This window comes from Temnothorax americanus, unplaced genomic scaffold, assembly GCF_048541705.1.
Source record: "Temnothorax americanus isolate GAGA-0224 unplaced genomic scaffold, ASM4854170v1 Scaffold147, whole genome shotgun sequence".
Lineage (NCBI taxonomy): Eukaryota > Metazoa > Arthropoda > Insecta > Hymenoptera > Formicidae > Temnothorax > Temnothorax americanus.
In genome coordinates, this window is record NW_027509283.1 from 133,999 (window position 1) to 158,272 (window position 24,274).

At 38.1% G+C, this 24,274-nt stretch overlaps 1 protein-coding gene and 1 long non-coding RNA gene across 3 annotated transcripts; one reads left to right on the forward strand and one right to left on the reverse strand.

The window, feature by feature from the left end:
* Window positions 1-14,834: 14,834 nt before the first annotated feature.
* LOC143894900 (uncharacterized) lies at window positions 14,835-19,294 on the reverse strand. Of its 2 annotated transcripts, XM_077401577.1 has the most exons (3): window positions 18,920-19,294; window positions 17,725-18,586; window positions 14,835-15,914 (listed from the first exon to the last, which is right to left on the reverse strand). In XM_077401577.1, the coding sequence occupies exons 1-2, from the start codon at window positions 19,125-19,127 to the stop codon at window positions 17,730-17,732; spliced, it is 1,065 nt and encodes a 354-aa protein (XP_077257703.1). In that variant the 5' UTR covers window positions 19,128-19,294; the 3' UTR covers window positions 14,835-15,914; window positions 17,725-17,729. The 2 variants fall into 2 exon arrangements, with proteins under 2 accessions (XP_077257703.1, XP_077257702.1); XM_077401576.1 differs by lacking the exon at window positions 14,835-15,914 and having other exon boundaries at window positions 17,465-18,586.
* Window positions 19,295-23,253: 3,959 nt separating this feature from the next.
* LOC143894899 (uncharacterized) lies at window positions 23,254-24,274 on the forward strand. The gene is made up of 3 exons (XR_013256199.1): window positions 23,254-23,403; window positions 23,657-23,759; window positions 24,178-24,274. It is a non-coding gene; the product is annotated as an uncharacterized LOC143894899 (long non-coding RNA).

A 24,274-nucleotide genomic window follows, 5' to 3' on the forward strand; every position in this document is an offset into this window, starting at 1 on the left:
ACCGTATACACGTGTGATCATGTGTTTCTAACCTTTTCGTGTCTCAACAGCTGTCACAATTTCAAGATGGCGACGAAATGTTGCAAGTTATTCCATTTAGCGAACATTCCTCCATACGGAACATTTTTTGTGACCACTTCGTGACTACGGAGTCATGTCTCCTTATACTACTTCATGTTTTTAACTTTTGTTTATCATATTTAAGGTTATACAGACACATCTAGCTCTGATGAAAAATGGAAAAGTCAAACAAAAGACAAAAAAAATTGTAATTGAAGATTCCGATAAAACACCTACGCCAACTAAGCCAAAACGCAATATCAACGTGAAACAGAAGACACTGAAAAAACCGGGCGACGCGAGAAATTACGCGATCAATTACAGCTCGAGAAATTAAACAACGAAAAGCAGCAATTCGACAAAAAACGCAATAAGGAAACATTCAAAGTAGGAGACAAGGTACTGTTACACGACGAAACAGTGCGACGGGGACGATCTAAAAAACTCGATTCGAAATGAGTAGGACCGTACGTGATCGTGGAAAAATACAGCGACGTAAACTACACCATACGAATAAAACGCAAGACGATACGCGTACATGCAAATCGGCTAAAAGCATTCATCGAGGAATAAGGCTCACGCGCAACAGAACATTAAGCATTAGAAATAAGCAAGAGATAATAAAAATGATAGCGACTCACCAAAATACTAATCCTGACGAGGACGAATAAAACTACGTCCATTTGTCCCGTTGCGGTGTGTAGCGTCACTCGCAACGGGAAGATAAGCGTTACAACGCCAGGACGGACCGCTTCCTCGGAAGAGGGAGGGGGCGATGCCTCACGATCAGCAGCAGCCGCTGGCCGCGCACCCCCCAGCCAATACACACGCTGACACCCATCACACGTAGAGGGTGCAAAATAACGATCACAACGGAAGCACCGCATAATTAATCAAAGCACAGGAATATTCGAAAGCACCTGAGCAGAGGTAGCAAGCGACTGACACGAGATCGCGCAGAAAAAGTAAAAAAAGCAACTTGAAGCGAAGAAGCGTCAGCAAAAAATCGACGCAGGTCGGCGAGTACCCGACCAAGGACCAAAATATAATAACAACAGTAATATAAATTAATAAAACTTACAATTAATCATCACGGGGAAGAGTATACCCCCGACCCGTCAACAGACGGAAACGGAAATCAGCCAACAGCAGAAACAACGTCTAGTATTCGGCGGGCCACGCCGATCACGACCCGTCAAAAATTCGTGCTGACCGACGCGTAAGTAAAGCCCCAGGTTCCGACCAGTCGGGCACTACTAGCGCAGGAGGGGTGGTTTCCTCCCCCGCATCGACAGCCCGGAGTTCCTCCGGGGTCACGACACCTCTAACGGGTACAAACCGCTCGAGAGGAGTCATAATCGTACAAATTGCAAGACGTTACGCGACAGAGAAACAGTCTCGAACTAAAGCGACTCGCTAAATTATATAAGAGCTAACAGTCATAATCAGCAAAAAAATGCGATAAAAATAACACCAAGTCGCAAAAGAGCATACCAAAGAAGAGGAAGCATAAGCAAAAGACGCAGACGATGACAGCCAAGACGCATATGACAACATTCTCCGGATGACAGACGAAGATAATACAAAACTAACGTAACTGCTACTACGACTACGAACCGTGTATAAAATAACGACAAGCCCAATAGGTAAGACCTTATTCGGGACAATGGACGCCGACAACGCACAACGAATATAGTATAAATTAAGCTGAAACAGAATGTAACCTCTATGGGAAAAGATAGCACTAACGAAAACTTCATACCTCAGTTTTCTTTTTCCACGGGGGGAGGGATGTTGTGCGGCAAAGGTCAACGACCCCGAATTGCGACACCTAGCTGTCAGCGTTGCTTCCGGATCTTGCCAAACTCACCTGAGATGGCATTCCGGGTTTCGCAAGTGGCATCCAGGTCACTCGCCCAGAAGCAAAAGCGCTGACAGCTAAGTCAGCACCGCGGAAGCTAACGCGAGAGAGATAAAAGCCCGCCCTTTCGAGAAGCGGCGGGCAGTCTGGAACGAAAGACTAGATCACGCGCAACCAAATGTAATCGACTACACGAACGCCCGCAAGTCAGGGCAGTAGATTAAGAACACCTGTGTAATAAGATATCTAAGTTTATTAAAAGCTATTCTACAAGAATCTGGATTCGTGTGTCTTCTCTCTCCCGGCGGATCCCAAAGAACTCCGTGCCGACCCTGCAACCCCAGGCGCGGCACGACAATTTAAACATTTCGATTGCGTATGGGGATTTCCTGTAAACTACCTGCGTTGTATATTAGTTGTTCGCCAACTGTGGACTGAGTGGAACTGTCCCAGTCCTCCGTTTTATTTGTCGCGAAAACAAAGACAAAAAATTGATAAAAGATTATTAAATATAAAGCCTCCACACAAGAAATACATATTGCCTAGATCATTTAATGAAGGCAAACTGAAAGCAAGTGAATGGCGGTCTTGGCTTTTATTTTATAGTGTGCCATGTCTTACAGAAATCCTAAATGATAAAGCCTTAGCTTCGTTTACACGTTTAGAGTACAAAGTGTTTATATTCTATTTTCTCAAAATATTTTAGAGAAAAATTTCAAACAATGTGAAAATGATTTAATACAATTTGGAGGTAAAAGGTAATCGTTCCGGAAACCGTTATAGAAACGAGCGTAGCATTGTCCGGGTAGAAAACGATAGAACCTCTGTATATATAGGTCGACTCGTATATAAATATAGTAAAATAGAATATAGTATATGTGTATGATAAGTCTCATATAAGGAACGATAGACTTTATCGTGAAGTTGTGATTCGTTTACATAGGTACTAAGGTTTGACTGTGCTCTCATCGAATGTAATAGGTAATTGTTCCGGAAACCGTTATAGAAACGAGCGTAGCATTGTCCGGGTAGAAAACAATAGAACTGCTATAGATCGTCTCGTATATAATATGATAACTACGCGAGTGCAGGAAACGCAATAAGATATAGAACATGTATACGATAGAATTCACATAAAGCATGATATACTTTATTGTGACGATCAAATTGATCTTTACGGAAGTTATTTGTGAAGGAGATCGAAAAATTAATGATTTTGAAGCAAGTAATTTTTGAGGAACAAAGAAAGAAAGACAAAATGCCAAAAAAAGAGGAAGTCAAAATTCAAGTATTCGATGGTCGAGATTACAGATTGTGGAAAAGGAGAATACTGCTGTATTTAAAATGGAAAAAGTGCGATGAGCCGGCGGTACGAGAAAAGTTGGCCACAGAAGCACAAGCCGATTGGGATGAAAAAAATCTGAAAGCTATGAACTACATTTAGGGTGCGTTCGGGGAGCGCGCTATTAGCGCTATTGCATCATTCTATCTTTATCGCTCATCAAGTGTAGAACAAGGATAGAATAAGCAAATAGCGCTAATAGCGCGCTCCCCGAACGCAGCCTTACTGTAGTATAACAAATGAACAATTGGAATTTGTGAGTGAACAAGATACCGCTCTCAAAATAATAGCGAAATTTGACCAAATATACACGAAAGAATCAACAGCTCTACAAATATGCATTTGAAACAATCTGGAACGAATGAAACTAAAAAACTTTGATAATTCAAGTACATTCTTTAATAAATTTGAAAAAGTTACAAATGAACTGAAAAACGCAGGTGCAAAAGTGACTGAACGAGAAAAACTAGACTACATGCTGAGAACGCTGCCAAAATCATTAAGCTACGTAGGAGATTTGATCGACTCGGTAAAAGAAAGTGATCGCACTTGTGAATTTTTAAAAAATAAAATAATAATGTGGGAAGTGCGAAGCCAGAATGACAGTGGCAAGAAAAAGCCGAGTGTGTTTAAGGCCGAAAAAAAGGACATGACATGCCGAGGATGCGGAAAGCCGGGACATTTTGTGAAAAATTGTCGGACCACGTGGCGGACCGGATACGGCAGGAGCGGAGCCGGCGGAGGAGCGCAAGGGCCAGGAGGTGCGCGACAACCGCCGCCAGCAGCCGCAGCAGTTTCGAGGCCGAGGCAGAGGCTATGGACGAGGCCATGGCAGAGGCAGAGGATGGCAGCAGCACAGCGACGGAGCGGGCTACTACGATGCGCGCTATGCATACAGCGAGCGCAACGACGACTTCGGAACCTTCTTGGCACAAGTAAAACGAGATGATTTCACTACGAGCGATGCGATAGTTTACACGAGTGACACAGGTAAAATTGATTGGATATTGGATAGTGGTTGTTCGGACCACATTATAAACAATGATTCATTCTTTTACGAATACATGGATCTAAAGAAACCGATAAATGTAAAAGTAGGAGATGGTAGAATTTTAAAGGGCACAAAAGTTGGTAAAGTCTTGACTTATTTTATAGTAAATGGAGTAAGAAAACAAATAACAATATCCAATGTATTTTATGTCAAAGAGATGGATAAAAATTTAATTAGTTATGCCAAAGTAACAGATGTGAATAAAATTATCTCAATAGGAAAAACATCAAAAATATATAATGAGTTTGGAAAATTGATAGAGATTGCGTTTAAAGAGAATGGTCTTTACAAAATAAGTAGTCTAATAGAAAGAAAGGAGTCTTACGCGGGAAATGTAGAAAAAATGACACAAAAGGAGAGATTTCATAGACTGTTAGGACATGTAAATTTTCAATATTTGGATAATATGTGTAAAAATAAATTAGTAGAGGGAATGCCAGCTGAATTAGAACCAGTATTTTTAAAGTGTGGAACTTGCTTACAAAATAAAATGCACAATTTAAAATTTAAAAATAACAGAAATAAAGCAAAAGAAGTCTTAGAACTAATTCATACTGATTTAAATGGGCCACATTATACGACAGGTTTTGATGGATCAAAATACTTCTTAACGTTTATTGATGACTATAGTAAATGTGCGTTAGTGTATACTATAAAAGCTAAATCTAAAGTTCCTAATTGCTTTGTTGATTACATGAATAGAGTAGAAAATTTAACTGGCAAAAGAATTAAAAGACCGAGATACGATAACGGCAAAGAGTATATGAACAATGAAATGTATAACTTAGTTAGAGATAAAGGAATTTTCTTGAAACCGTGTCCACCTTATACACATGAGCTGAACGGAACGGCTGAGAGATACAACAGATCAATTATGAATTCAGCTAGATGTTTGTTGTCAGAATCTAAAGTACATAATAGATATTGGCCAGAAGTTATTAAAGCCAGCTTATTTGAAAAATAGGACAATAACAAACACAGTAAAAAATAAAACACCTTTTAAGATTTTCTTTAGAGAAAAACCGAATATTAAAAACTTAAGATTGTATGGAAGTAAAGTTTTTGCACGAGTACCCAAAATAAAAAGAAATTCAAAGTGGGATAGAAAAGCTGATGTAGGAATACTTCTAGGATATGAAAACGCTGGATATACAGAGTTTTGATTAACAACAAAATAATTGTAACAAGACATGTGGATATAGTTGAAGAACATGAAAATTTAATCGGATTTAAAGGTATAGATGAAAGTGACGATGAATCTGAAAAATGTTTTAATGAAAGCTTTGAATCAGGTGAAAATATTGAGAATGGTAATATTAAGATTCAAAACAAGGAAAATGAATAAATGTAAAAAGACTAGAAACTTGAGTTAATAGATCAGATGATACGGTTGATGAATTAGAAAAATGAACTAAGAAGGTCAGCTAGAGAAAGAAAAAAAACCGAGAGATATAGTGATTTTGTAAATTCTAATTGCATCTATGTAAACGTGGTTAGTGCAGATAGTCTTTTAACTTATGAAGAAGCTTTGAAAAGTAGTGATTATGATTTATGGAATGAAGCAATGAACAGAGAAATAGATTGCTTAAATAAAAATAAAACTTGGAAATAGGTTGAGAAGCCGCAAAATAAAAAAGTTCTAGATTTAAAATGAGTGTTCACAAATAAATCTAATAATAAAAAAAAAGCAAGATTAGTAGTACGAGGTTTCCAACAAAAAGAAGTACTGGAAGACTTGATTGTATTCTCCAGTGGCTAGAATTCAAACATTAAAGTTGTTATTGTCATTTTGTTGTCAATTTGGATTAATGATCATACAGATGGACGTAGAAATAGCATTTCTAAATGGAGCTGTAAAATCAGAAGTATTTGTGAAGCAACCACTAGGATATGACGATAGCTCAGGAAAAGTGTACAAATTAGAAAAGGCATTATATGGATTGAGAGAAAGCCCGAGAGCTTGGTACAAATGTTTTGATGATTTCATACAAAAATTAGGGTTTGAAAGAAGTAAAAATGATTATTGTCTATACATAAAACATAAGAAGAGTGACACGATCTATTTAATTTTATTTGTAGATGATTTATTGATCTGCGGGAAAAATAAAAAAGAAATTGATGAAATCAAGATTAAATTGTCGAGTAAATTTTCTATGAAAGATTTAGGTGAAGTAAAAACGTATCTGGGAATAAATATTGAATATGATTATAAGAAAGTTACAATGACATTAGACCAAAGCGATTATATCGAGTCGTTAGCGAGAAAATATGGTATTGAACAACTGAAATTATATTGTACACCGATGGAACAAAACTTAAGTTTAGAGCCCGCACAGTCAGCTTTAAGTGATATTAAATACAGAAATTTAATTGGAGCTCTGTTGTACATAAGCACATGTACCAGATTAGATGTGAGTTACAGTGTAAATCACTTAAGCCGATTTCAAAACAGTTACGATGAAACACACTTTAAATACGCTTTAAGAATCTTAAAATATTTGTACCAAACGATGAATCTTAAATTAACATACAAAAGGAAATTAAATGGAAAAATTATGGATTGTTTCGTTGACGCTGACTGGGCGGGCGACAAGATAGATAGGAAATCCACGACTGGATATGTTATAAGAATATTTGAAAATGTGATTTATTGGAAATCGAAAAAACAGGGCAGTGTGACAAAATCGTCAACAGCCGCTGAATTTTATCAGAATTAGTGAGTGAAATTAAGGTTGTAATAAATTTGTTGAAAAATTTTAACGTGAAAATTGAAAAGCCGGTAAATATTTACGAAGATAATTCTGGAGCCATTTCAATCGCAAAATTTGGAAATCTGACAAAAAATTCAAAGTACATTGAAGTACATTATCATTTTGTGAATGAATGTTATGAAAAGGGTATTATAAAAATTGTAAAAGTAGACTCAGAAATTAATCTAGCAGATATTCTAACGAAAACCCTTGGAAAAAAATAAATTTGAGAAATTAAGACTACTCTTGAAAATAATTTAAGTAAAAGCTAAAAAAATATTGATCTACTACAAAATGAAACGAACAGAATTAAGGAATTAGGTTATAAGAAAACTCTGAAAATGTAGGTACGACAAATGAATAAAAACAAATGTATTGAAATGTGTAGCATATGAAAATTAAGGAGGTGTGTTAAAGTATGTAGATAATTCTCATGCTACACGTGATTAGCTGCTGAGCAGCACGTATGTAAGCCGTGTGTGTGTGCGTGCGCAGCACGACGGGAGAGTGTGAGCAGGTAGAGCCGAGCTGCGTACAGCGAGAAGCACACAGAAGACTCAATACATCCACCCAAAGCGTGTGCCAATAGTATAAGAGCTAAATACAGACGTGTTCGTGGAGATGTAAAGCAAAGCATAAGTAAAGTCATATATAAGTATTGTTACGGAATATAAACTGCAGTGCTTTGGACATTTTTTCTTTCGATCCTGGACTCTTAACTTAACAATTACATACGCGAAAAAGTAAAGAGCCACGAAATCTCAGTAGTGTTCGTACCCATCGAAGCTCAAAGAACTGACATATTTACCAAGGCTATGCCTGGCGAGCGTTTTTGTAAGCTTTGTAAAATGTTGAGTTTAAGAATGTACAGAGTGTACTCAAACAGTGAGAGTGTTGAGTAAAATAAAGGTTTTCGTACTTTCTGTACTATTCAAGTTTAGCGCGTACCTATCGTGCGCGCAGGAAAGACTGCCACGCCACTGACGGAGCTTTACTTCTATCCGCCAGGGGCGCCAGCAATTTTCAGTATCGAGCAGTCTCGTCGATCGATTCAATGTGCACAGTCGGTCAATAAATTGTTCTCTTCAATATAACACGTGCATCGACTTGAATATCCGACATTGTCTCAATCCTCAATCCATCCAGCTCCTTGTTCATAAAATTCGACAGCGTGACTCAACATACATCCGGTCGAGCATCTCAGCAGTAATGAAGGACGAACGAGCCGATAAAAAAGAACGAGAGGAAGAACCGAGAGGGCAATTGGAGTCAGGCAGTGACGGGGATTTCGTATAATTAGCAATTGTCAAACAGAAGTTATTAAAAGTTGTTTTATTTAAAAAGTGTCGTTAATCGATTCCATCTCGCTCCCCTGTAAACCGAAAAAATCCTAGTGTTCCAAAAAGGGCACAACAAAACTACAAAAACTAGGATTTAAAGGGAAAATAACAACCCTACCGTCTAGTGATATAAATAATCAATTGCCAAAATAAAAATGAAAGAAAAGAATCTGGGCAACAAACTGAATGGCACACTTTTGCTGATAAAAATACTCGCTCCTTCAAAGTAATGGCAAAAGGACTTGATCCTGCCACAGACCCGAGAGCCATAGTTTCAGACTTGGTAATTAAAGGCTTTAAGATTATGTCAGCAACCAACATACTTACGACTGGATTTCTACGTAAACGGTGACTTTAGTCAGCCCGGGTGCGCCACTTTTTCTATACTCCATAAGTATAACGAGTGAGAATTGGTGGCAGGGGCAAGATGCAATGGCAAAATGCAATATTGCAACTAAAGATATTTTGCTTTCATGTCATACCGTGCGCGTATATACATATAAGCGTGATAAATTTTTTCTTCCGACGGCAAACTGAAAATTTCCTCAGCTGTAGAAACGATCTCGTGCGATCACACAAGAGTGACGCCGTACTACATAGAATCAATCACGACAAAGAAGGGATTTTGGGTGGCCCCTTGCGCAAATCTATTCTTTTACCTGATCGGATGGTGCAACTCCAAGAGAGAAAAATACATCCTGATGGAGGAGGATACACCTCATACGTAAGTGAATTCCATATATTAAAATTAAGAATATTAGGATATAGAGATAGACGATAGAATGTTATTCCGCTACGAAATTTCGCTACAAAATTGCGTAACGTGTTGTAAGTGCACTTTTCATTCTCAATAAATTGATGTTAAATTTTAATTTTAAAATAAGAAAATTACACGCATTGAGATTATATATCAAATATGTATAACGTTTAACTTTATCAAAGTCGAAAAAAATGTTGATGCGTGTATGTAAAAAATTAACAGAGCACGTGGCATCTTTTATCTGTCAACAAACGCACACACACCGTACGCCCGAGGACTGCCTGCAAAAAGCGATCGTTCGCCCGCCAGTATTAAGCCTATTAAAACAACTGATGAATATAATTATAGAATAACATGTATTTACATAAATCAGTTGTTTTAAGCTATATAAGTATATTACATCGTTAAAAGACTTTTGTTTTTATATCTTTATACCATTTATGACTTTGTACATTTGGATCATTAGATCTCATCTATTTTCTTTCTCTTCTGCTTCTTTTTAAATAAAATATTTTGCTAATTGTTAGTTGCGCGCGATTGATAGTTGTGAAGAGCAGAAATTATATACATATGTCTCGTACCCCCCCTCCCCCGTTCATTGACATCAGATCGACGACCGATTAACTGGTACAGTTAAAGTCTCGCGTGATCGACACGTAATTATGCGTGTATTGTGGATAAGTGTAGAGCGAAAAATAGCAGGAGATTAGTTTCGAGATATTCGGATAGAGGCGTTATATGGTATGCACGCACGCACGGTCGCACGCACGCACACACGCAGAGAAAAAAAAGCCCCCGGCTTCGATCTCATCACTATTCAAATGTTAAAGGAATTACCGCACAAAGAAATTATGAAAATGACTCACTTATTTAATGCGTCTTGTTGTGAGGCGGAAGTCGAAATGGCCTAATTGCAACATCAAACTGCCAGCGCAAGTTTCAGTAATTGCTAAATATGCCTGAGGTAGCATTCGGAGCATCACCAAATCACTATACTGACCCAATCCCGGAAACAAAAGCGCTGACAGTTGAGTTGGCAACGCGGAAATGATTCCGAGCGCAATAAAAAGCCCGCCCTTCTATGATACAAAATATCATGTGACATTTTTAGAAAAAAAGAAAAAGAAAGAAGGACTAATTTCTTTTAAAAGGCTTCCTCCTGAAGTTTTTTCCTCCTGAAAGATAATTTATGTGTGTGGGATAATCGATAGATAAAAATTTCTACAACTACAACTACAACAATCCTTTTTTCAGAATCAAGCGCCTAGCAGTGGTTTAATATTACCGGGCACCAAGTGGTGTGGATCAGGCAACGTGGCCAATTCCTACGACGATTTGGGCCTATTTTCGACTAAGGATGCTTGCTGCAGGGAACACGACCACTGCTCATTCACGATAGCGCCGAAACAATACATATATGGCAATAATTCACACATATGCAATAATTCACAATATACTACCTCGCATTGCGATTGCGACGCCAAATTCCGCAGATGTTTACAGAATCTCAATACCAATGTGGCCAATAACATCGTCTTTGGAACATGTTCGGTACGTCATGTGGATATATCCATGCATGATAGACGGGACGTCGGATTGTTGCGTGGGTTCCGATAAGCGGCGGGCAGTCTAAGATCAAAGCGCGCACGGCGAGTCGTCCGTATTGTTATTCCGTTTAGTAATATTACTTCGTTAATCCACCCGCAAGTCAGGGTATTTAAATTAAGTGGAACAAGTGTATCTGAGATTCATCTTTATTATTAAAAAACCACTGATAACAAATCTCGCGAGTGTTGTTCTTTCACCATCCCGGCGGATCGACAAAACCCGGTGCCGGTTTGAGACCTAATTCACGGCGCGGCACGACAGTCTTTACGATTGAGATATTTTCTTAAACAATGGAAAATAGTCGAAGTAATAACAATACCAAAACCTAATAAATCTCTGGATGAAATCACTTCCCTAGTAGCACAGTGCATTGGCGCAATATTAGCAAATAATGTAAATGCAATATTATATATTGGGTCTGAATTGATTCCCATATTGAACCGATATTGTAAGGTGGACGCCTTCTCTTACATAGCCAATGTCTAAGTATCAATATTGGTCCAATTGCATGGAACCAATGTTAAGTAATAATATTTACACAGGTTCTTATATTGGATATTAATTGCATTCTAATGTGAAACCGGTATTGTAAAGTACATGTCTTCTCTTGTTAAGCCAATATTTTGCAAAATTTTGCAATTTATGCACTGTGTAATACCAAAGATATCACTTAAGCTGATCCGCAGCAACTGACTAAGTGTATCACATGCTCGCTTTTTATCCTAACGCATGAGGATTTTTACTTAGAAAAAGATACTAGTGTATGTAGCTGCGTCGCGGCAGTGCGCGTTACTAACGCTCGCTGTCTTTTTAAAATGGTATTGTCATGGGCACTGCAATATTGGCAGTGTACACTTGCATTTCATTAATAACCAATATTAGCTTTGCATTGGGAAATATATTAGCCATTTAAGACATTCAATATAACCAATATTCAGCCATTGGCACGTAACATTGGCTATACGTTTGCACTTATCTGAAATTAATATTCACATTGTATTGGCAAATCTTGGCCAATACACTTCCAATTAATGTATACGCAATTCCGTGTACTTATTGGCACGTAACATTGGTGATACATTCGCACTTATTCTGCAATCAATATTCACATTGTATTGGGAAATGTTGGCCAATACACTTCTAATGCATACGCAATACCGTGTACTTATTGGCACGTAACATTGGCGATACATTCGCAGTATTCTGGGGGGATTGTTTATAAGCTCGTTTAATGAGCTGGAGAACTTTAGAAATAAATGCTCACTGCTCACTGAAAAAACCAAACATTGCATAACAGAATGAAATCTCTCGAGGCTAGACTTGCAAACCTAGAGAAACAGGAGGAGGGTCTTACCACACGGATGAGAAAGAATTCACAACCTCACGGAAGGAGAAATCCGAAGCTCCTAAGGGACAATATGATTGGGTAATCCAATCTAGGAAGACCAAGAAGAGAAAAACGGCTCTAACTCGCAAGAAACTATAATTACCCCACCGAGTTCTAGTCTTTTTTCTAAACAAGTTTTGCAAACAACTGCTAACAAACTTGTCGGGATTTTTCTTGGTTGTTGCGCTCCTGACCTTACACTATAAACAGTTGTCGCCATTATCAGCCTATTTATATTAGATAAAACTCTTTTGTCTCGACGCTCGTCGTTTGTCGCGCGTCGCGTACCAGTTCAAGTCTTACGTTTGGCTTTGCATGCGTGCAAGAACGAGTCTTTTTTGGTACGATTCAATTAACCACGAATTTCACTTGCGTTACGAATTCTGCCACAGGTTATGGGCCCAGGCCGTTCGTACGTGATTGTGTCGAGCAAGTCTTAATTTCGTGTGACATTCGCGAAGTGTGATCACTCGTGTCGCGAATAAATCGAAATAATGGAAAAGACTGTGCTACCGAAGTTCGGTGGTGATGATTTCGCCGTGTGGCGATGTCAGATCGAAACGTATCTAGCGTATCACGATCTGGTGCAGATCGTGGACGGAACGTTGAAGTGTCCCGAGGAAGACGCGAAGAAGATCGCCGATTAAACAAAATTAGATCGCAAGGCTCGACTCTTCATTATCAGCGCCCTCGAAATGAATATTGTTTGTCAAGTCATGAGTTTTAAGACCTCACACGAAGTGTGGTCTCGGTTGTCGGCGCTATTCGAGCTCAAGGACGCCACCACGAAGCACTTAGCGTTACAGCGATTTTTCGACTATAGAATGCCGGAAGATTCGACCATCGGACAGCACGTGGCGCGAATCGAAGAAATGGCAAGGCAGCTCGAAGATCTCGGTGAAAAACAGAACGACGCGTCGTTAGTCACGAAGACGTTGCACAGTCTGCCGCCGCAGTACTTGCACGTCATAGCGGCATGGGATTCGATGGGTACTGAAAGCCAGACGATGACAAACCTCATCCCGCGTTTGCTCAAGTTTGAGGCATTGTCGGCTTCAATGTCAAGATCGTCAATCGATGACAGTGCGGCGCCGGCGGCGCTGTATTATAAAAAGACCGAAAGTCAGCAAGCAAAGACAACAGCAAAGAAGAGCGACGGAAAGCAAAAATCGAAGAAACCAAAATCGAAGAACGAGAAGAAGCCGTTTAGTAGTGAATGCTTCAATTGCGGCAAGACTGGCCGTCGTAAGGCCGAGTGTCCAACGCTCAAGTCGGATGACTCAGTACCAATCACGGTCGGTAACTAAGTGGTACAAAGTGTACGCGCGCGGACGCGGAGTGATCGTCGCTGATTTCGATGTCGGTAACGAGACGATGACACACACACTCGCTAACGTGTTGTACGTCCCTGACCTAGGGAAGAACTTGTTCGGTATCGGCTCGTCGACGGATCGCGGGGCGGTCGCGACATTCGGCAAATTTGAAATAACGCTCAAGAAAGGACATCGGGTTCTCGCGACGGGTCATCGACAGGGAAGTAGCATTTATCGAATGAGAATGCGAGCGCTCTGGAGTGCAGAAGCCAACATCGCAAGCTCAAAAACGGTTCCGGCCATCGTATGGCACGAGCGTTTCGGGCACACTAATTACCGAATGATAAATAAATTGATTCGAAGTGACGCTGTCACCGGTATAAAAGTTACTCGAATTCAAAGAGTGGAAGCAACTCAGTGTGCGAAGGTTGCGTGTTGAGCAAGATGTCGCGAAAGCCATTCAAGGAGTCGACTAAACGAGCAAAAAAACTTGCCGAGCTCATTCATTATGACATCTGCGACCCAATGTCGGTTGAAGGAATCGACAAGTCAATTCCCTGCTTAAAAAGTCAGATAGACAACGAATAAAAATTATAAAGATTATCGAAAAATTGTATGATAATCTATATGGCTTATGTGAAGGGTGTTTTCATAACGAAAGAATATTTATAATAACAAATGTAATCTTATAAAAATTTTCCTAATGTAAATAAAACGACAGAGAATCAATAGTTTTATATAATAACTTCCAACACTTATGATTTTAAATGTTTCATAGTGCTATCGGGAGCTAACCTTATCTATCTGAAAAAAACGACATTTTGTTTTATAAGACATTAACAAAAGATTATTTATAATGTTCTATCGTAGTTCTGTTTAACATTAATACTTATGACATTAAATCGGAAATTCAAGACAGAGTTTATCGTTTCTTGTGTGACTTACATAATTGTACGATCAAACGAGCCCGCCGAAGTTTGATCGAGATTATATGAAATGTCTCGTTCGAAGATGATAATATTGTAGTCATGCTTGTCATGCCTAACTTCACAACGTTTAACGCTAGTAACTTTTGAACAAGTGGCGCCCTCCTGCCATCTAGTTCCTGTTACTTAGCCCTCTATATAGGTTCATATTGTTTTGTGTAATGTGCATAGAATTATCACGCGGTATTTTTGAAGATGATAATGGGTATATTTTCAGTTTTATGTATTCATCAATTGTTCTTTATGTGCTTTTCATTGGGTCAGAAAAGGGAGGGAGATTATCATCTTCGAACGAGACATTTCATATAATCTCGATCAAACTTCGCCCGCCTTCGGCGTTCTCGTTTGATCGTACAATTATATTACATGTCTCGTTCTCGATGATAATATTGTAGGTTTTTAGAGATTGAGTGATAATTCTCTTTTTTATTTCTAATTTATTTTATTTTTATTCTAAGATTGCACGCGCAAATTGGTCATTGAGGGCCTGAATGGGTTTGTTATAGAACTTAAAAAAGGTTTGAGAACCCGGCGCCCATCCAGCACTTCGTCTTATAGTGGCGATATCTATTCCTCGTTTATGAGCCATAGATACCGCTGCGTGTCGTGTGCTATACACTGTAAACTGGTTGATATCAATACCAGCTTTACCTAATAATGCTTTGACCCAATGACCAATAGTTTGTGACGATACTGCGTCAAAAGGATTCATTGTTGCAATAAACAAATTTTTGGTATCGTTATCTCTCAATTCTTTGGTGTAATCTATATAATCTAAGACCGCAGATGCTACACATAGACCTGGCTTCTCTTTAAAAAACGGTAATATTAATTCTGGTTGAAAAGCTCCAGGCTTTGATGTTTTAATTAGTTCCGTAATCTTAATATTTATTCCCGTGTCAGACCTTACTATATTATCGATATTTATTAACGCTAAGGTTTGTAACCTCTGGGCCGTTGTTAGAGCTAACAAAGTTGCTACTTTTTCCACAGCATCCTTTAATTTCAGTTGTTTAAGTGGATGTAACTTTTCAAGGTAATTAAGTACTGGAGTAACATCCCATGTTGTGGAGTATTTTGGTTTAGTTGGTCTTTGCTTAAATACTCCTTTTAAAAAACGAGAAATCAAATTATCCTTATTAATATTATATACTGAAATTAAGGAAATTGCGGAACGAGCAGTATTTAATGTATTATAACTTGCGCCTTTTTTAAAAAGATTATTCAAAAAACTAATAATATATGTCGTATTTGGATTAAACATATCTACTTTCTTCAAATGAGTGAACTCCCACCAGCGTTTTAGACTACATTCATATTGTCTCAACGTCGCTTTTGCAATGGAGTTAACCATCACCTCCACAGCTTCTTCTGTTAATCCTCTTTTCAAATATGCTGACCTAATAACCTGCCTGCCACAAATGAAAGGTGGGACGCTAGTGGATGGCTCCTGTTCCTGTAGGGAGATGTTAATAGAGTACTATTAGGTTTGAATGTGATGGTGGGTTCGATGAGGAGTGATGTAAAAAGCGGATACCACAGTTGAGTAGGCCATAATGGTACTACGATAATACCTATAGCTTTATCATTAATTATTTTTCTTAATGTTCGCAGAATGAGTGCGAAGGGAGGAAAGGCATAGAAATTTTCGTTTTTCCACGATATAGTGAAAGCATCAACAGCTCTTGCCTCTGGATCTGGAAATCTAGAATAGAATTTCCTACATTTTGTATTTAATCTAGATGCGAATAAATCTACTGAAAAGGGACCAAAATGTTTCTCAATTTGTTTAAAAATAGTCTGAGAAAGTTCCCACTCAGAATCCGCATTAACGTTACGCGATGCTCTGTCGGCCTCTATATTTTCAGCTGATGAATATATGATGCTTTTAACCATATTTCCCTTTCTTCGCACCATTCCCAAATTTTTCTCGAAAGTTCACTCAGATGTGGAAATTGTACACCACCAGCTCTATTAATATATGCGATCGCAGTATTGTTATCTAGTCTAAGTAACACCTCACATTGTGATAACTCTGATGCAAAACATTTTACCGCGAAAAAAGCAGCCAGTAGCTCAAGGTATATAATATGATTTTTCCTTTCTTGTTTGTTCCAAAACCCAAAGGCTCTCGAACCATTGCAATAACAGCCCCAACCTGATAAGGAAGAATCAGAAAAGATTTCCATAGCAAAAACTTGAGTTCTGATAGGATTTGATCCAATGACAGCATTTAGTTTCCACCAGTTAAGATCTTCTAACATAGATTCAATTATAAAAATGTTACCCTCATAATTTCCACCGTTAAATTTCAGTGCTAGAAACTTCTGTCTTTCTAATCGTTTGCAATGGATAAATCCATAAGCAACTGCTGGGCAGGCTGATGTCAAAACACCTAGGAATTCAGCAAATCTTCTGATTTTGTATGTTTTCCCGATTTTAAACTCATTCACGAGCCCTACTATTTGATCTTTCTTTTTCTCTGTCAAATCTAAGGAAAAATTAACTGTGTTAATAATAAAACCTAAATATTTACATATTTGGTTAGCAATTAGAGAACTCTTTCGGTAGTTTATAATAAAACCTAAATGTTCCAAAAATTTTACTGTTTTTGTTATATTTCCTTCACATACGACCTTTAACTTGTGGATAAATAAAAAATCATCTAAGTATAGCACTAATACTATTCCCTGTAGTCTCAGTTTATTAACAACAGGTTTCATTATCTTCGTGAAAATGTATGGGCTAGTGCATAAACCAAAAGGTAGGCATAAAAATTGGAAAATTTTTCCTTTGAACTCAAATCTTAGAAATTTTCTGTGACCTTCATAGATTGGAATCAGAAAATAAGCATCTTTAAGATCTAAGGAGCCCAGAAAATCCCCTCGCGATACTAAACTTAGTGCGGATCGAATGTCCTCTAATTTAAAATGTGGAGGGTTAATAAACTTATTTAATTTTTTAAGATTCAAAATAAAACGATTTGTACCATCAGGTTTTGGAACAAGGAAGTAGGAAGAGATAAACTGTCCTTCACATTCACTACATTCCTCGATAACACCTTTTCTAAAGAGTTCATTAATTTCTAGTTGTATTTTTTCAGTTTCTTCCATGGAAAAGATTCTTTCCTTAGAGGGAGTTTTTTGAATCGGTGTTTCCGTAAATGGAATTCTATATCCATTTAAACAACTTAAAATATACTTGTCTGAAGTAATATTTTTCCATCTCTCCACAAAGTGGCGGAGACGACCTGATGGTTTATGTACCCGGGCTATTTCTTCGACGATGACTGGTTCGTCGTCTGAGATGTTGTCTTGGATGAGCTCTGAGGAGTTTTGTACGATCTTGGCTTGAATTTCATCTGTCGATGTCTCTGCTGTTGACCCACCCGACGGTAGGCCGCAGGTGGGTATTTCGAGTTTCCCTGTTCTCGAAATTTAATATTATGCCTTTGTGGAGCCTTGTCCTTGATGTTTGCACAGGTCTTCTCAATTTCTTTCACATCTTTAACTTTTTCCTTGAGATCATCTCCATATAGCCATTCCTTAGAAATCATTGTATCTACTATTGGTTTAATACCCTTATTTAACTGTGGAGTGATGAAAGATTTCCTTGCTATTGACTGTTGATAGAAGACGTCAGTCAGAATCTGACCTGAATGGCTTATATAATCCGTAAATACATCCTCATCCAAACCTTCTTCTGGAGGGTCTATTAACATGGAGACTGCAGCACCCAGAGCAGCTATGGCTGTACCAACACAATTTTGTGTGTCCACAAAATGTTGGTCTCTCTTTTTGGCAATGTCCGAAAGCAGTGGTACTATTTCTAAATTCAACTTAGGAGTTTCGGTGTAGAAATCGCCTTTTCTGTTGTATGATTCCAGAATCTCTTTTTTATTCTTTTCTGGAAGGCCTTCATTTTTCCATTTCAGCCAAGTATTGCTCAGTTCTGGATGGTATTTAACCTCTTTAAATTTACAGTCATTAGGATCCATTCCCAATACCTTTAGGACACTGTCTTTCGCTGTTTTTTGATCAGGGGTATCTTTTGGTAATTCTTCGTCTTTATTTCCGGTATCCGGGATTTTTTCTGGATCTGGATTATTCTCCTTATTTTCCTCGTTATCTGATGAAATATAAAGTGGAAAAATTAGAGAATGGCATTTATTATGTCGTTTGTGATATTCATATTCTTGTTGAAATCAATCACAATAACCTATTGAAGTCGTATGGACTCTAACAACGCCGTGTGGGCATTACTTTTCAGTATTGGAATAGAGAGTGGCACTTATTGTGCAGTTTGTGATATTCACGTTCTTATTGAACTCAATCACAATGATACTCTATCTAAGTCGTATGGACAATGGTAAGGCCGTGTGGGCATTACCTCTCAACTTTCGTGTGGAAAGATGAGAATTTTTCACTGATCAAGGACAATTATGTTAGTGATTTATCTTACCAATCATTTTGTCATCAAATGGTCTTTCTTTTGTAGACGGAATTGGTGAGACCTGCTCTTTTTGAACATTCACCAGCGTCTCTACAACCTTTGTTAGGTTATCCATTCGTTTCTGCAATTGGTCGAATTTTTCATCACTTCTACGTTTAGAACGATGATCCTCTCTCGATCGCGACCTCGACCTCTTTTTCTTCCTGTGTCCTGACATTATCAATTCTACTCGATACAATTATTAAAATACACTTTATTTTTTAAAGCTATGCGAAAAAACGTCTCGATGCTTCGGCACAACGAAACAATATGAACCTAGAGGGCTAAGTAACAGGAACTAGATGGCAGGAGGGCGCCACTTGTTCAAAAGTTACTAGCGTTAAACGTTGTGAAGTTAGGCATGACAAGCATGACTACAATATTATCATCGAGAACGAGACATGTAATATAATTCTCATTTTATGTGTCCAAATATGAATCACATACTTGTATAATAATCGGATAGCTTGCAGTATTATGTATAGATGAGCTATCATTTTTCATGTGAAAAATACAAAGATTAATTTTAAACAGAATTACCCAAAGATTATTTATAAAATTCTATCATAGTTATGTCAAATATTAAAGTCTATCGTTTCTAATGTGAGTTTCATCATGTACATGGCGTACTTTCGGATAGGAATCTCGCTTCTCTTAATTAATCGGCTCATATGAAAAAGAACGTATTGAAGTGCTTTCGTTTTCTATCCGAAAAATATGAAGTTTAGAATATTTTTGCAGATTTCAGTCGAATCCTGATACTTATGTATTTGAATCAAAATTTCACAATAGAGTCTATCGTTTCTTATGTGAGATTTGCCATACACATCTCGTATTTCCGAATAGGACTCCCGCATCTCTGGATTAATCGGATTATATGAAAAAGAACGCATTCAGGTGCTTTCGTTTTCTATCCAAAAAATATGAAATATAGAATTTTTTGCAGACTTTAGTCAAATCCTGATACTTATGTATTTGAATCAAAGTTTCACGATAGAGTCTATCGTTTCTTATGTGAGATTTACCATACACATCTCGTATTTTCGAATAGGACTCCCGCATCTCTAGATTAATCGGATTATATGAAAAAGATCGCATTCAGGTGCTTTCGTTTTCTATCAGAAAAATATGAAGTTTAGAATTTTTTTGCAGACTTCAGTCGAATCCTGATACTTATGTATTTGAATCAAAGTTTCACGATAGAGTCTATCGTTTCTTATGTGAGATTTACCATACACATCTCGTATTTCCGAATAAGACTCCCGCATCTCTTAATTAATCAGATTATATGAAAAAACCGCATTGAGGTGCTTTCGTTTTCTATCCGAAAAATATGAAGTTTAGAATATTTTTGCAGACTTTAGTCGAATCTTGATACTTATGTATTTGAATCAAAGTTTCACGATAGAGTCTATCGTTTCTTATGTGAGATTTACCATACACATCTCGTATTTCCGAATAAGACTCCCCTCTTAATTAATCAGATCATATGAAAAACCGCTTTGAGGTGCTTTTCTTTTCTCATCTAAAAATATGAAGTATGGCATTTTTTTCAAACTTTAGTCGAATCCTAATACTTATGTATTTGAATCAAAGTTTCACAATAGAGTCTATCGTTTCTTATGTGAGATTTACCATACACATCTCGTATTTCCGAATAAGACTCCCGCATCTCTTAATTAATCAGATCATATGAAAAACCGCATTGAGGTGCAGACCCGTCTAAATTACAAGCAGTAAAAGAATTTCCGACCCCGAGAAAAGTGAAAGATATACAATCTTTTATCGGGTTAGCCGGATACTACAGAAAATTTATCGAAAATTTCTCAAAGATAGCCAAGCTTCTAACAAAGTTCACAAAGAAAGGAGAAAAATTCAATTGGTCAATCAAACAACAGAACGCGTTTGATCTACTTAAAGAGAAATTAACGACAGCTCCGGTATTGAACTACCCTGACTTTAGCAAAGAGTTCTTGGTGACTACCGACGCGTCAGATTACGCCATCGGAGCCGTGCTCTCACAAGGAACAGTAGGCCAAGACCGACCGATAGCGTACGCCAGCCGAGTATTATGCAAGGCAGAGCAAAATTATAATACCACAGAAAAAGAGCTATTAGCAATTGTCTGGGCGGTAAAACATTTCCGTCCCTATTTATATGGCGTTAGATTTAAAATCATAACCGATCACAAACCATTGATCTGGCTATTTAATGTAAACGACCCCGGCTACAAACTAATAAGATGGAGGCTAAAACTAGAGGAATACGATTACGAAATTGTACATAAAGCAGGAAAAAACAACGTGAATGCCGATGCATTGAGCCGAAATCCGATAGCCGAAACATCAGCGATAAATGTAACGCAACAGGACGACGACCCCCCGAGAGAGTACTCGGAGGAGGAAAAGCGGAAAATACTCTACGAGTATCATGACTCGCCTACGGGGGGGCACCAAGGAGTCACGCAGACACTAAACCGTATCCGATTACAGCACAGCTGGCGTGGAATTACGGCGTATGTAGAAGATTACATAAATAAATGCGAGTATTGCCAGAAGAACAAATTGAGTAGGAAGACGAAAATGACAATGACTATTACAGATACGCCCGAGCGATCGAAAAATGCGCGCTCGACATAGTAGGCCCACTAACAGTCACGAATAGCGGAAATAAATACCTCCTCACGTTCCAAGACAATCTAACGAAGTTCAGCAAGGCAGTACCCGTAGAAAATCAGGAGGCAAATACAGTAGCAAAAGCCTTTGTAACAAAAGTAGTCCTAGAACACGGAATACCGGAGAAAATTTTCACGGACCAAGAAACAAATTTCACAAGCGAGATATTTAAGAACATGTGCAAGCTACTGAAAATCGAAAAAGTACAGACAACAGCATATCATCCCGAAAATAATGGAGCGCTGGAAAGATCGCATCGTACTCTGGCAGAGTACCTAAGATATTACATAAATAAGGACCAAACCGACTAGGATGAGTGGATACCCTACGCAATGTTCACGTATAATACGACGCCTCATACGACGACATCAGGACTCACACCGTTCGAACTTGTCTACGGACACCAAGCGAACCTACCGACAGCCCTAACAAGGCCCCCAAAACTAACATATTCGTACGAAGATTACGCGAAAGAATTACGAGAACGAATAAGCGCCACGAATCAAGTCGCGAGAAAGCATACCAAAGAAGAGAAAGAAAAAGCAAAGCAACAATTCGACAAAAATGCAATAAGGAAACATTCAAAATAGGAGACAAGGTACTGTTACACGACGAAACAGTACGAAGGGGACGATCTAAAAAACTCGATTCGCAATGGGTAGGACCGTACGTGATCGTGGAAAAACACAGCGACGTAAACTACACCATTAAAGTAAAACGCAAGACGATACGCGTACATGCAAATAGGCTAAAAGCGTTCATCGAGGAATAAGGCTCACGCACAACAGAAAACTAAGCAATAGAAAAAAAATATATAGAGCAGTCATATAGTAGTAGGATTTACTCCCGGCGAAGACGAACCTGGCCCGCGTCCCTCTGTCCTGTTGCGGAGTGTAGCGTCACCCGCAACGGGGGGAAGAGCACCACAGTGACAGGGCGGGCCACCTCATCATAAGAAGGAGGGGGCGATGGACGCGCCTCGTCCCTCTCGCTCTCCCTCGCCTCGCGATCCGCAGCAGCCGCCGCCCGAAAAGCCCTTCTCCAATACTCGCGCTGACAAGCATCGCAGAAGGAGGGTGTAAAATGTTGCGTACACCAAAAGCACCGCATAGTAAAAAGCAGCAAATAAAATGCACCCAACATTGCTCGAAAGTAGCAACAAACTCAAAAGAATTGCTCGAAAGAACGAACGAAAGAATCCGACACGGACAGACGTCAGCAAAACTGACTTTCAAACAAAAACGCAATCCGATGAAAGAATATATATATATACGATAAAACAAAGAACGTTACGCGTCCACGCTAACCGTTTGAAACCCTTATCGAAAAATAAAAGGCAGAGATAGGAAGCATAAGCAAAAGACGTAGCATAAGAACAATCTTGAAGTAGTATAAGGAGACATGACTAGATAGTGTCGAGAAGCAAAAGATGGTCACGAAAAATGTTCCATGTAGAGGGGAGGTTCGCTGAACGGAATAACTTGCAACATTTCGTCGCCATCTTTCCACCAATAAGTTAGAACGAGAGAAAAGTATATTTGTTTCATTCTAACTTATTGCACTTGCACTTGCTTGCACTAGTTCAAAAGTGTAACGAAAACGAACAGGTTTTATATGTGCAATGTGCAATGTGCAATGTGTGAATCTGTTGATTTGTAAAGGTTTCTGATGCAATCGCATTTGGTCAATTCGTCCCAAAAGGACTTAAAAATTGTGGCCGTATCAGGCCGTATTGTGTCATCTTGTGTGACAGAAATCAAGTGCCAGCTTCGTTAAGAGGTAAGGAAGAAGAAGCTTTTATAACCTAAAATTATTTTCATGTAAATTAAATTAAGTTTTATTAATATTTAATTTTGAGCAATATTTTTTTTTTGTTATTAATAATTAGATTTTGTATATTTTCTAAGTCCAAACACACATTAATATAAATAGTATATTTTTTCTGTATTAATATTTTCAACTTTTTACTCATAATAGATGTTTTACTTTAGATGTCTCAAGTTTAATGCTCTTAATTTTGATTACATTATAGATAAAGTAAATTCTGAAAAAAAATGGCCTGTTGCGTTAAAGGATGCAGCAGCAGAGGAGGCAGAAAAGGAGACGAAAAGAAAAGTTTGTTTACACCTCGTACAGTAAGTATTTATATTCAAAAAAGTACTTTGTTTCAAGTTTTTTTTACAGTTAGAATAAAACACAGTGAAGCCTATATAGCACACACGATGCTTTTTTGCCTGCTAAATTGCTTGCAAGCTCTTGTGCTAGCGAATTGGAAGACAAAATGATTATCAACTCTGTCTATTGATTCGCTAGCACAGGAGCCGGCAAGTAATAAAGCACACAAAATAGCATTGTGTGCTGTAAGCTTAAAAGTATATTTACTTTAAGCATATTCGTTTATTACTGACAGTACACTGTCAGTACTGAAAATCTATAATGTGCATGACATAAACTATAGATTTACAGTACTGGCAATGAACTGTCAGTAATAAACAAACATGCCTTTTATGTTATTTATTTTATTTCAAAACAAAAATTTAATTTTTTTAATAGAATGATATGTTTATCTCATGGTACAATATTATATGTACAAAAAATGTACAAATAAAAAAAAGTAGTAGAATTTGTGAGTTGCACTTCAAGTCCGAAG

Coding starts and splice junctions, on each gene's coding strand:
- LOC143894900 (XM_077401577.1), bottom strand. CDS start 19,127: ATGTCAGGACACAGGAAGAAAAAGAGGTCGAGGTCGCGATCGAGAGAG. Junction 18,587..18,919: donor ATTTGATGACAAAATGATTG/GTAAGATAAATC, acceptor ATATTTCATCAG/ATAACGAGGAAAATAAGGAG.